The sequence below is a fragment of the Pundamilia nyererei genome, unplaced genomic scaffold (genome assembly GCF_000239375.1).
Source record: "Pundamilia nyererei isolate P.nyererei 1_Seehausen unplaced genomic scaffold, PunNye1.0 scaffold00002, whole genome shotgun sequence".
NCBI lineage: Eukaryota > Metazoa > Chordata > Actinopteri > Cichliformes > Cichlidae > Pundamilia > Pundamilia nyererei.
In genome coordinates this window covers 9,956,573-9,970,797 of record NW_005187403.1, presented here as the reverse complement: position 1 = coordinate 9,970,797, position 14,225 = coordinate 9,956,573, and the positions used below count along the sequence as shown (strand labels likewise).

At 41.3% G+C, this 14,225-nt stretch overlaps 1 protein-coding gene across 12 annotated transcripts in view; it reads left to right on the top strand.

The window, feature by feature from the left end:
• Nucleotides 1–14,225, top strand: part of dnm1a (dynamin 1a) — a 50,307-nt gene that overhangs the window by 1,112 nt on the left and 34,970 nt on the right. For all 12 annotated transcript variants that reach the window (XM_013909832.1, XM_005720469.2, XM_013909834.1 and 9 more), the window contains exons 2-7: nucleotides 10,656–10,729; nucleotides 12,060–12,209; nucleotides 12,334–12,537; nucleotides 12,689–12,787; nucleotides 13,799–13,959; nucleotides 14,066–14,208. In XM_013909832.1, coding sequence (XP_013765286.1) covers nucleotides 10,656–10,729; nucleotides 12,060–12,209; nucleotides 12,334–12,537; nucleotides 12,689–12,787; nucleotides 13,799–13,959; nucleotides 14,066–14,208 — 831 coding nt within the window. The remainder of the gene's footprint in view (nucleotides 1–10,655; nucleotides 10,730–12,059; nucleotides 12,210–12,333; nucleotides 12,538–12,688; nucleotides 12,788–13,798; nucleotides 13,960–14,065; nucleotides 14,209–14,225) is intronic.

The following is a 14,225-nucleotide window of genomic DNA, read 5'->3' as shown; positions in this document are numbered from 1 at the left end:
CACACACACACACACACACACACACACACACACACACACACACACACACACACACACACACACACAGAATGAGAGTCCACCTGAGCTTTGAGCCCTTCCAGCTCAGCTCATCCATCTGTCTGCCCGTGCTTATAATGCTGCAAATGAAGCTTACTGCATGCAGACAGCCCTGATGGTGCTTCTATCTGTCAGTCTGCTCCTGCTTTCTTGTATTTCGCTGGATCTGAAGATTTTTTTTAATGGGTTCCAAGATGCGCCCCACACACACACATACACTGTGTGATTCAGCAGTATTTGCTGCTTAAGCAAGGGCATAGTGTATGCACACTGTGGCTCCGAGCCAGCTCACCCCAACATTCAACAAGGCCTTGGTATTCCAAGACAAAATACCATCTATCCCACTGGACACAGAGGGAAAGGATCCATCTGTTAGGCATAGCTCTGTAGGTCTACCTAGTTCACCACATGGGCTCTATAATCCCCATCTTAAATGGTAGTAGGTGAGGCTGACCTGCTGTTTACCTGTAAGTGTACTCTACACCGTACCTGCTGTAAAAATAAAGGAATTCATTACAAAAACGTTCAGATGTTTCTGAATAAAGGCGAGAACTTGCAGTTATATATGGAGATTATAGTTGTAACACTAAACTAACAGTACAAAAGCAACCGGTGCTGACACTAGTATACTGCAAAGCATCGACAGCTATTCTACACAACGCAATACAACAAGAAACCGCTGCTGTAGATTATAGTAAGTGCACTGTTTGAATGAACATTTTATTTCTGGCAAATCTACCTGCAAACTTTGCTCAAAATTCAGAATAAAAGTCTGGAATGAAAAGCACATTAAGTTAAAGTGAGCTAAACATTCATATCTGCTACTGGCATCTTATTACTAATGTAACTCCTCGCTTTTGAGCCTTTTTATTCCCAGTAATAGCTATTAAATTGATCTCTTCACCCTCACAATTGGGCCACGCTGTGCTGCACTCACGCATCTGTTGTCATAGAAACAGCTTTGCGCCTTATTATGCTGTTTTACCCAAAGGAGCAATGGTTTAGAAAAATGATGAGATTTTAAACTTTATTACACAAAGGTGGTGGATTTCAATGCCAAGCGGGTGATTTGTAGGAACTGCGGTCTTTGGCGTCTCGTGAAAATTTGTGGCCTGCTGCGTTTTTAGCCTGCCAGCTTTCCTCGTCCAGCTGCAGTGACGTAGCTCAGGCTCTCCCATCCTCCTGATCGTCCTCTGCTTCACCTCCCCCACTGACCCATCGTGTTTTCTGACTAAACACATTTTTTCAATACGCTGCATTTACACGTGCCACAGCTTCTCTTTTTTCTATTTCCCCGTCTCTAATAGTGAATTGTGTTGGTGCCTTGCAGAAAGTCCAGCTTTCATTAAACTGCTTCTATTTCATAATTCTTATGTCAATAAAAACAAACAGGGTGCTATTGATTTTATTCCTGGTTCAAACTGCCGAACCCCACCTCCAATGTGTCTTTTATGGTTATCTCAGACAGCCAATAACAACATACAGAAAACTGCTGCATCAGTTTAATGGCTGTTTACAGTTTGTCTGGTGCTCAGCTGAACTGGATGTCATTTTAGGGGGAAAGAGAGAACAGGAATGGGAGATAGATAAGTGAACAGGTTCATTCAGCCCTTGTGATCGTAAACAAACAGCTTTTTCTATGTAGCTTTTAAAGGATTTAGGTTAAAACTAACAACTACACAGTTAAAGAAATGCTTTCAAAAAGGGTTTGAGAGACAGTTTTCCTCACTGGTGGATTCGATTTTGATGTGGTGATGCTACATGTCTGGTAGGTGTGACAAACACAGTTAAAACCATTTGAGATATTCTGTCCTAACCTCACAAGAGCACAGGAGCAGTAATCAAACGTACCTGTTAGTCTTTATCGTCTGTCCTTTACTGTTATTGCTCACGGTGCTTCTTACAGTTCAGTGTGTCTCCTCTTAGTTTAAACTCTGATTCCCCAACTCATGAATCTCTAAATTGAAGTTCTACTTGGCAGTGAGGTTAAACTAAAAACATTAAAAAACACACTAACGCACCGTGCCAGCACAAATCAAGATGCACAGTCATCACAATGCGTTTGTACTTTGAAGTATTTCTCTTTAATCGCTTCTTTCATCACCAACCATTTTCTTGTCACGACTAAAGTAGATGCAACTGCTTCTTTTTACTTTTCCTCTTTAAACCAATAAATGGGAAACTTATTTCGATATTTCTCTATGGCAACAAACAGTGATGAAACAGATGAAACTGATAGATGCCACTGTAGTTTCATCCAGGCCAGACATCTGAGGGTATTTGATCTGCAGTAAAAAATTGTTTAATGTTTGTCTTTTAATTGACAATAAATGAGCTATCTGGCCTTCTGCAGATTTATTTCTCTCCATGTTGACCCGGCCGAATCGTTGGCTTGCCTGTCTGGCAGTAAACAAGACATGATTATGCATATGAATTTGAGCTCATCCGCTCTTTCTCATTTGTGGCCGTTTCCCAGTCAGTAATTAAGGCTCCCACAGGTCTAATTATCTCAGACAAAGCAAGAGAGCTCTACTCGTCTTTGTTGCCAAACACTTGCAGTGCCAGCTGAGTGAGACCTGTTAGTACCCAGTAACCGTGAGGGTGGGGGTAAATCCAGTATTGTTACATGTGTAGCGTAGCATTTATGTTAAAGGAAGAAAAACAGTTCATACACTGAACGTTGGAGGAAAACAGAATGAGGTGATTTAGAAAGTCAAAGAAAAAACGGTCACTAAAATGGAAAAGCAGCAGCTGTGTGCTGCAGATTTCTTTCAGTAAAATGAAATTTTCTTACTGAATTCATTGTTAGTCGGATGACTCTGCTGATGGGACAAATCCACATAGGATGGCATAGAAAGCTATTACAGAAAATAACCAGGATGTTCAAGATCAGTATGTTGAGTTTATCAGGAGAGCTCGGTAGTCGCTGTGAATGATGTTTGCAAAGGCTTAGCTGCAAGGTTTGCTCAGTTTCAGCACCACGGACAGCTCTTTGACTGATTCCTCTGGAAAAAGCCAAATGCTGATTTTATCATTGGAAGTGAGGGTTGCTCTTCAGCTCTTCGTGTATTATAGTCATGTCATTATGGAAGATTAAAAGGGGCCAGTCAGTGGATTATAGAAACAATAGCTTTTTTTTTAGCAGAGGATTCATGCTTGTATCGAAACAGGCCAGGAGATGTCCCGCAGTCTTTCTTAGGATTGCCTAAGGGAATAATGAGTCATATGAGTGGTGAGAAAATGGTGATAATAGGAATGTTTGCCTTTCATGCACCGAAGCCCAAAGATTGTTGTATGCTGAGGTGTGTCAGGTGTTTTGTTATCAGTGCAGGCTGTGAGCACTGGAATAGCCCAGTAACATAAAACTCCAACATATGTTTTTTTTTCTCTCCCTGCTGCCATCACTGTTTTAACCCTCTCGAGGCAGGCGTTGCTGATTTGCAAAAGTTAAAAACTAACAACCTGATTACCCCACATACATGTTTTATGAGTTTGTTTTACTCAGAAGTACCACTGCAGGACTTGGTTGTGCATTAGCAACAAAAGAGTTAATTTGAGCCTGAGAGGGTTAGCCCCAGCATAGGGTTTAAGATACATACCTGTTTCCACATGTTACATAACACTGAAAGGGTGTAAAGTGTTCTGATGAGCAGCAGCAGCAGGATATTATCCTGTCACTAGATTAAAGCCTTTACTATGTTCAAATCAAAGCCCAGTGGGAGGTGGTGGGGGGATGTAGAGGCCTAACTTAATTAATTGCTTATGAAGAATAATGTGAGTGAGTCTCATGCCTAAAACGTGAATCTTTTTCTTTGATTCCACTGGATGTGATCAGCAAAGTTAGACTTGTAGAGTTCGTAATAGCGCTAATTAATCAAGTGGTAACATTTTACTTTACTTTCCCCGTAGTGTTAACGTCTTGCATGATTCTGAGTGAAATTGTCTAGTAAAGAAAGCAGAGACTTGAGGGATTTGACGGTCGAACAAATATAACAAGCAAGATCGTTCTTCTTGGTTTCAATTGATATCTGCTAATTTTCCATCTATTTACACTCACTGGACACTTTATTAGATAAACCTGTTCAACAGCTTCTTAACACAAAGGTCTAATCAGACAATCACATTGCATTTAGGTGTGTAGACAGGGTTAAGATGACCCGCTGAAGTTTAAACTGAGCATTAAAGTGGGGAAGAAAGGTGATTTGGTGTCAGCTAAAAACATGAAATTGAGGCTACGATTCATATAGGCTTACCAAATTTGGACATCAGAAGACTGGGGAAAACTTTGTCTGATCTAATCAGATTTCTGCTGTAACATTCACATGGTAGGGTCAGAATTTGGTGTTGTAGCATAGATCCACCCTGCCCTTCATCAATGGTTCATGCTGGTGATGGTGTGATGGTGTAGGGGATATTTTCTAGGAACACCCTGGGGCTCTTAGTAGCCATTGAGCATCATATAAACCCTGCAGGTAGTATTATTGCTGACCATGTCCTTTATGAATGGAGTGCATGACATGTTTTACATCATGGATGTGCAGCTGACAAATCTGCAGCAACCGTGAGATGCTATCATGTCAATATGGACCTAAATCTCTGAGGAATGTTTCCAGAAAGTTGCTGAATCTCTGCCATGAAGAATGATGGCAGTTCTGAAGTAAAATTGGGGTCCGGCACAGTACTAGCTAGGTAAAAATAAACTCTATTCAGACATTGGTAAATAAAGAAGCAACACAAGACTTTCGGAATAATTTTTTTCATTAGTTACAACTTTACATGACATGTTTTTTATTAACTGATTAATCGTTTGGTCAAAATGTCTTATTTTGTTTGATAAATCTTCCAGATAAAGCAAATAAAAGTGGGAAATCCTCACAGATGAGAAGCTGGAAACAGATAGTGTTTAGTAAATTCTCAAACTGAAACAATACCTCAGCTCCATTTAGTACCAAATAAAAAAATGTTGTTTCAAGGAAACTTCTAAGGAAATCATGAGGCATTTATGGGACTTAAATGCAGTAATTAAATATGCCTTAAAGAGCGAGTTAAAGTGTAGAAACAGAAGAAAGTGTGGGCATAGTAGGAGCGGGGAAGCAGTTGGAGAGAGACAGAGAGAAGAGAGGACATCATTCGTTCTGATACTGCTACAGAGGATTACCACTAATCTCTGTTTGGGCCGGAGCTCGCCTCCAACACATTCTCCCATTGGCTCCGGTCTAATCTCGATGCCCACATATCCAACAAACGCCCTTTCATTGGCTCCACCTTCCAGTGTGGTTTATGGGAATATGTGTGCACGTGTGCGTCCATTATTCACCAGTAAAAACAGTGTCCTTCTGCCAAAACACAAACGCTGCCGGGAGGGAAAATTGCCTGTTTGTGCTGGTGCACCGCTGTCAGGACTCGTAATGCTGCACGCATTAGAACGGGATTAGATGAGGCTCAGTGTCTGACTGTGTCTGGGAATCGGAAGTGAGGTGACGCAGTTGCTGAGAGCAACAGAGCTGCATACTCAGCTGGAGTTGTTGGGAATATTACAGTGTCTTATAGAGAGTATCTAAAACATATACAAGGCATACCCATCCTGGGTGAATACCAAATACTCCATCCTGGGGGCTGTAGTTGTTGACATACTGTTTAATTATTATGTAAGATTTCTTTAAAGTGGAGCTCTTTGTACTGATTAAAACAGTCAGGTCTACACGAGGGAATAAGACAGTCTGTGTGCATGTGTGCACTCGTCCTGGCATTTATTTGTACACCACTGAGAGGGTAGACTTTATTACAAAAAGCAGTGAGTCACTACTCCACAGCAGCTGGCGCTTACTAGCTGCGTAGGCGTGTTTTTGTGTGTTTGTGCACAACATCAAGTGATGGAGGCTTAGCCCGAGTGCCTCCAAAAGTCAAATCTATCAGGTTCTTTTTTTTGAGTGTTTTGGAACCTAAAAATACATCAGTTTGTTTAATCTGCTTTGAGTTGCTGCAGCTGCAGGAGACACACATACTTCACAAATGCTCAAGCACCTTCCTCCTCTTTTCACTGTGCTAACAACTGATTAGTTTTGATGGTTTTATGGTATCCTGTGATATATACACAGTGTATCTACATAGAGACTGAGGGAAATGCAGATTTAGAACTGCTGCAGAGCACTACATACTGGGGGCTAATTTTGTGTTTTTCATAAAGTCACTTGACGAAACACTTAAGAGTGAGTGCAAAATAACTCAAAATGGCCATATGCATCCAACACGACACATTAGTTTCATATACAGTCATTTAATAAGAAAGCACGGCTTCTTTCAAGTCCAATGTTTGACATATCGGGTCATAATAAAAACTATCTGATGAATAAAAATATTTACATATTATTAAATTCTTTGTTTTTTCGTTCATTTAAAAAGGTAAACAGCAGCTAGGTGCTGATAATTAAATGTACATGATTAGCAGCCGTTGCTGCCCATCTGTCTCGGAATGGTTAAAAGGCTATTTCCAAACAAATTTATGTCCATCATTCTACAGCAAGAAGGATTATTCAAATGGAAAACATTCAAGACAGCTGTCAGTCCTTCCAGGAGTGGATGTCCTCCAAGGTCAGCGTGAAACTGTAAACACCCTAACAGCGACTTCTCAGGATCTTCAGGCCTCAGTTAGCATGTTAAATCTTAAAGTACATAAAAGTACAATTAGAAAAAAGTGAACAAGTTTTGTTTGGAAGGAAGGAAAAATCCTCTTATCTTTAAGAAGAACGTGGCTGCACAGCTTAGATTTGCAACGTTGCATCTGAAAAATCCACAAGACTCCTGTGAGGGGAGATGTTTGGTCATAATGCAGAGCTTTGGAGTTGTAATGCACAGTACTGTGTTTGGCAAAAAGCAAACACAGCACATCAGCACAACCACTTCATACAAGCTGTCAAACACAGTGGAGACATGATGATGATGATGATCACAGGACCCGGTCACCTTGCAGTCACTGGATTGACCATGAACTCCTGGCTTTACAAAAGTATTTTAGGGTCAGATGTGAGGCCGTCTGTCTGAGAGCTAAAGCTACGCTGAACTTGGGTGATGAAACTGGACGATGATCCCAAGCAAGCAAGAAAATCTCCAACAGAATGGCTAAAAAAAGAGAAAAGAATCAAGTATTTGCAATGGCCAAACTTCCTGCACAACAATGTGCGAGACTGATAAAGTGATAAAGAAAAGATGGTTCTGCAAGCTTTTGAATCATTGTGTTTACCGGTATGTAGTTTTTCACAGGAATGTTTCTTTGTTTTGGCTTGGATTCTGTTAACTAGATAATGACACAGTGTTTTTATTGCATATGTTGTTGTTCAGTTCAGGTTCTATTGAAGTAATCTTAGAACCTGCTAAGGACCGGGTGATTTTCTTATTATGTCCTGATACAAGAAACCTTAGAGTCGAATGAGGGTGTACTTTCTTTCTTTACATGATTGTAAGGGTGTATGTCTTCCTGCTGCCTACTGCTCACACGGATTGTTCGACAGGTCCATTCATCAATCTATGCAAATGAAGAATATTACCAATAATGTATTTCCCAGATACAATGGTTAGGACTCAAAGTGCTCAGTGCACTTACACTGTGCGTGAGTGCTTGCAGAAGATATTTAATGTACCTAAATACAGACAGCGTGTTTCTCCTTACGTCTCTTTGTGTCGTTAAAACAAATCATCTCGTGTCAGCTTTGTTTGTTCATTTTTCTTTTTTTTAAAAGTGTGCTGTGGTGATTATTTCAGAACATCTGGCACTCACACAACCATGACTGTTTCCAGTCCCTCACCTCACCTCACTGTGGGGGATGTATCTGAGGAGGGTTGGGGGTGGGTGGAGCTGGCATCCTGTCTGAAGAAGACATTAGGTGATGAGCAATTAAGAAATGAGGATGTTGATGGTGTTTTCAGGGATATGACCGTTTCCTTGGCAATGCAGAGGAAATATGGGTGTTTGGGAGTGGAGCGAGAGGAAGACCCGCAGTCAAGACCATCTGTCTGCTGGGCAGGTAGAAGAAAGGACAGACACACAAACAGTGGATGATGAGAGATCTGGTTTGCTTTGTTCTACAGGCACCAACAGAACAGCGCTGGCTCTGAAACAGCGCTCAGAATAAAGCGCTCTGCTGCTGCTGGGTTCAGAGTAGCAGCTGTTGCTAATTAGCAAACAGATTTCACACGTCTTTGTTGATAGTCGTTGATAGTCAAAGCTTGCTGATCGTGGTCTAAGAGATGTGCTGGATTAGTATCTGCACAACTCAGCAACCTGCAGTTTTAGGATTTATGAGATTATATCACACGGTTCAGTCTTTCAGAAAGGGACACTTTCTTCAAGTTAGAAATCCTGTATTATCTGGGGTTTTTTTAGTTTTTGGATGAATTTGAGAGTATCTTACTACCAATTTCTTGCTTGTTCTCTTATAGTATTATGCTGTTGTGTAGCAGACTGCTTCTTGGCCAGTTCCAAGTCATAAGAAGAGAACAAGAAGAACAATTAACAGGGAAATGTTCATTATTGAGCTTAAAGGTGCTGGTAGGCAGATACTTACAGCAGTTTAAGCACAGACAGATCAGACTAATGATATCTCAGTGTAACATCCTTATGTGCTTTTTGACAGACTTCCCACTGTGCTCACCAACTTTCACATCAGGTCGGTGAATTCGTCAGAGAACACAGCTCAGACCTGATTAACTCTCATCTCATGACTCCGAGCTGCCTCAGGCTTTGCCTCAGGTTCAAACAGAGACCTCATCTATTTCTTATGAATGTTACATTCAGTTTCCCAGTGTTGAGCTCTCTCATCAGATACTGAACAGTTTGTCTTTGCATTGTGCAAATTGAAAACGTTTTGTAGCTTGATTGCATTTCTGTCATTAAGCTGAGGTGACTGTAAGTAAGGTTCACTTGAAACTGTTGGAGAGAAAACTAGAAAACCTTGCATCGCTGAGAAATTGGTGTCACATCAGCTGAGGGCCACAGTGTGTAAGAGGTGAGCTGACGCTGATGCTGCATCTGAATAGCTCCAGGAAAAAAGAGATATTGTGCAATGGAAAGCATAGCTGTCCGACAGGGAGGCATCTGGATGAGCTGCTTTACAGCTCAGACACACACAATCAGTGTCAGTAGCTGTATGCAGAACACATTCATTTGCATGGACACATACAGTTAATACCTCAATTCAATAATCAGAAATAAGCAGCAGAAATAAGCATATCAAACACCTGTTTCATTCTTAATTTGTCACCCTTCACATGATTTAGCTGTGATGTTCATTAGTCATGTTTTGGTGGTTTTTGGTTAAAATATACTGATTCTTTAAAAAATTAAAAGCGTCAAAACACACAAAACTAAACTCTAAACGGTTCCATGAAGGCACCGCCTATTCAACGAATCATAAAGTGGTGAGTGGCAACTGTTAAATATTGGTCAGAATAGTAATCCAACTCTTGGAAACCTGCAATCTGTCTGTAAGCCACCAGATGGCAATAGCTGTAGTTGCAATAAAAAGTCTTCCCATCCTATAGAGATCTATGGGAAAATGACTCTGTCTTAACCTCTGTAAACAACTTGCTGCAGACTTTATGGAGTCACTCACTCATTTGGGGTCATACTGAATAAAACATTAAATCTGTTTTGTAAATCTTGATCATACCTTGTTTCAGAATGGACGATCACATGTGGTAAAAAAAACCAGGACGCCTGCTTGTTCACAACTTGTCAATCAAAAGGCATTAGCCAATGAGCTATTTGTCTGTCTGTGGCTGTAGTATGGCATAAACATAAACGAACCAGCCGTCTTCGCTCCTTATTTAGGGTTTGGTCATCACACTCGAGGCAGTCATCTTTGGACTATACAAGGGCCACTAATCACAGCTAATGAGCGCGTGCACACTCCAGTTAGCATATTCTTTCTCACATGATGCAGCTGTTTTATTAAAAGCAAAGAAACTTGATTTGACTCGATTTTCACTTAATACCTGCTCGCTGCTCATTGCCATCACATTCCAAAGACTGTTCTTACAAGCTGTAAACTGAATGAATTGAATTTAAATTACTTCATTTTATTCAACATGACGATTTGCTGTCTCTCAGGTTTAGTGACCTGCTGAAGGGCAAAACGAGGAACGTGAAGATGTCAGTTTGAATCTATTTTCGTTTATTTCATACGACTAATTTAAAAGTTAGAACAGGGTCTAACTGGTAATGAAAGAGTTTTTAATTTGAGACATAATTCAACATGTATCAGTGATGGATCAACTGAAGCTTGACCTGCATTTTGTTGCTATTTTATTACTTATTTCCTGCTGTATTGAATGCACTCCCAAAACTGATCCCTGTAGAAAACAGCTAAGTGGCCTGGTGGCCTCTTTATTTTCATTCACTGACTCTCCTCTGTTCTTTTCTCCTGCTGCTGTCACATCATTGATGACACAACCTTTCATTTTTCTGAATGGATTTGTTTGCTTTTTATATTTGGAGTAAATTATCAGGATGGCACGGTAACTGTACTTTGTTATTGTAGCCCTGCTGCATTGTGGTTGTTTTCACTGACCATCATCTCTGCCATCCATCTGTTGTGTTGCAGGGATTTTCTTCCCCGTGGCTCTGGCATTGTGACCCGCCGTCCTCTGGTCCTGCAGCTGATGAACTCGCCCACCGGTAAAGCTCACCAAATTCCTTTGAAATTGCATAATGGTTTATCTTGACTGCTTCACTGACTGGCTAATCATATTTGATATCTACAGCTGACCAGACAGCTGTTCTATTTGTACAGAAATCTTGACATCTTGAAATCTGTCTTGACATTTTATTGGGAACTGTGCATCACTCTGAATACATGTGGTAAAAATGGCTGATTTGAGTCTGTTTATTCTTATTAACCAGTGACGCTGAAAAAGCCGGAGAGCTACTGTAACGGTGATTGCAGTAGTTTTCTTGTGTCTAATGCTTTGAAATAAGTAAAAGGTATAAACATAATACAGTGTTTAATGAATTTATTACACGACCTGTCATAAAAACAAGAAAAGACAAGTATTTTACAAATGTGTCAAAGTCTGTCATCTGGCACAGTCTATTTCATTTAAGACTAAAAGGAAGGTTTTCACTTACTTCTGTCCTTTTAAGTGCGTTTCGATTTCCTAAAGTCAGCATGTAGTTGAATGAACTGCGTCTTAGTTCACTTCACAGATTTACATTTAACATCTTTGTGTCAACAGAGAGTCCAGCTGCCTTTAATATTTTACTTCTATTCCAAAGGCTGCCACATCCACATCCCTCTTCATTCTCTTCAGACACAGGAGCTTCATTCTTGGCCAAACCTTCCGTCTCCTCTCATCACGTTCTTGGCCTGTATTTATTTATTTTTATTTGTTTGAAATGTAGCTGTTATAACATCCCCTGTCATTTTATTATTTGTTGCTGAGCCTTCCTGGAAAGACACAACACTTGGGAAAGTAGCACAGATTTTAACCCACTCTCCCATCACCCACCCAACCCTGGCTCCTCCTGGAGTCTAATAAGTCCCCCTATCCTCAGAGGAAAACCATCCGTGCACATTTGCCATTCTCTCTATAGACTTGCGATGACATCATCCTCCCGTTACCATAGTTACACGTTGTTACATTGATTCAGGATCTAGCAGAGAGTGTTTTCTCACTGCGTAGTCATGGTGCGAATCATAAATTACTTTGGGTTAATCTAAAATAAATACGTGGTCGCAGCAACCGTTACTTCATGAATCAAGCTCTAACTGAGTTATCTAACAGTTTTTATCTGTCTTAACTCTCATCCAAGGACACATCGCTTTGCAGCTGAGCGTCGTTCACTATGATCGACATTCAAAACCTTTAATTTCCCATGAACAAAAATCATGTTAAAAGGGTTTGATTCAACTCTCTGTTTACCGTCTTTGCTGTTCACCTCACCGGATCTTCTGATATTCTGTCACATTACTTTCATTTGTGTCTCACTCTTTTGCCGTTTCTTCCAGAATTCGCCGAGTTCCTGCACTGTAAGGGTAAAAAGTTTACAGATTTTGATGAAGTCCGGCAGGAGATCGAGGCGGAGACGGATCGCGCGACTGGAGCCAACAAGGGAATCTCCCCTGTGCCCATCAACCTGCGTGTTTACTCTCCGCACGGTGAGGCTGACGCAGTTTTATTCCGCACACACTGAAGATTTAATCTGTGTGTAGAGCATCAATAAGTTTAGTTTTGAATTGGCTTTGTGTTTTCTCTTCTTTCTTTTCTTTTTTACCCTCACAGTGCTGAACCTGACACTTGTGGACCTGCCGGGGATGACCAAGGTGCCGGTGGGTGACCAGCCTGCTGACATTGAATTTCAGATAAGAGACATGTTAATGCAGTTTGTCACCAAGGAGAACTGTCTGATGCTGGCCGTCTCCCCGGCCAACTCTGACCTGGCCAACTCCGACGCTTTAAAGATTGCCAAAGAGGTCGACCCTCAGGGTGAGTTTACACACATGTAAAGAAGCTAATAGGAGTTTTATAAGTCTTTGAAATGATGTTTCATTTATAATTGCTCTTTGTATCATCCTAGTTATTTTTATACAGATGCACATAATGAAATACTGTTGGTAAATTTGCGTGACTGGGTCAGGTTTAAGGACCATCGGTGTGATCACCAAGCTGGACCTGATGGATGAGGGGACCGATGCTAAAGACATCTTGGAGAATAAGCTGCTTCCACTCAGGAGAGGTGCGTAATACCTCGACAGCACGCTCACACAAAAAGTAGCACCGTTTCTGTCTCCTTCAGGTCGGTCGCAACGACGCACTGTTTCCCCCTTGTGGTAACTCAGAGCTTTTCAGTCCTTCCAACATCTGCAACGAAGAACAGAAACAGGGCCAAAGGATGTGGGAGAGCGTGTAAGAAATCAAAAGACAGACAATGGGGTGAAAGAGAGGAAGAGCTGGAAGGAAAAGCAGGGGAAGGGGCAAAGAGAAAAAAGCAAAAACACTGTCTTGGAAAATAACTCGCATGTAATTTGTGAGCTGCCCTTTATTGCAATGTGCTGATGTGGTGCTTTTCTTTTCCATTTGCACTTGGTTAAAACCCAGGCATGTGCTTTGGAATATTTTCCATTTCCTTTGTTTTTTCTATACTTTTCCCCCCTCTCCCTTCTTTTTCTCCCCGTCTCTCTAACGCTGTGGATATGCACATTTACAAGGCTGCTGGCTCACAGTTGCCTTAGTTATAGAGCATGAAACAGCTTTTAACTGAGTGATGCATGAGGAAGCTTAACTGGAGGTGAAACAGGATCCTTTTGACCTAACCTCTCCTGGTTATTTCGCCGCACTTCTTTTTTTTTTTTTGTCTCTCTACGCCTTAAAAGAAGAAACGCATCCAGGAATTCTTTCTCTCTTTCTGGTTTTATGCAAATCCCTCTTCCCCCTTTTCTCTTCTCCTGTCTATATTCTTTTAAGTTCTCGGTCTGAGGTCTCTTAAAATGTGGTTTAACATTATTAAACACATGTGAAACAGTTGGGTCCTTGGAGGGGCTGTTCAGACCTGAGGTCATGGGTAGAAAGTAAAAACCCAGAAAAGTTCAGTGTTGCTCTAACACAAGTCTGTATTATCTTCCAGACAAATTACAATACCCGTTTCAAGTCTGTCAGGAAACGATCAAAGGAGTTGGATGGTTTTCTCTAAATCTGTCAGTGTTTTAGGGTTTACTGTGAGTGTGGAGCTCTCTGTCTGCTTGTCCAGGTTACATTGGTGTGGTGAATAGAAGCCAGAAGGACATAGATGGAAAGAAGGACATTAATGCTGCAATGGCTGCCGAGAGGAAGTTCTTTCTCTCCCACCCGGCATACAGACACCTGGCTGACCGCATGGGAACTCCCTACCTCCAGAAAGTCCTCAATCAGGTGTGTAAACATGTGAATGTAGTGAGCCCATTCCTATGTTTTCCCAAAACACTATTTCAGTTTTCTAGTGACCTTATTCTGATATTCTGACCTTTGACCTGCACAGCAACTGACCAACCACATCCGGGACACCCTGCCGAATCTGCGGGCCAAGCTGCAGAGTCAGCTTCTGTCCATCGAAAAGGAGGTGGAGGAGTACAAGAACTTCAGACCTGATGATCCGTCTCGCAAAACCAAGGCTCTCCTGCAGTGAGACAAAGCCCGCG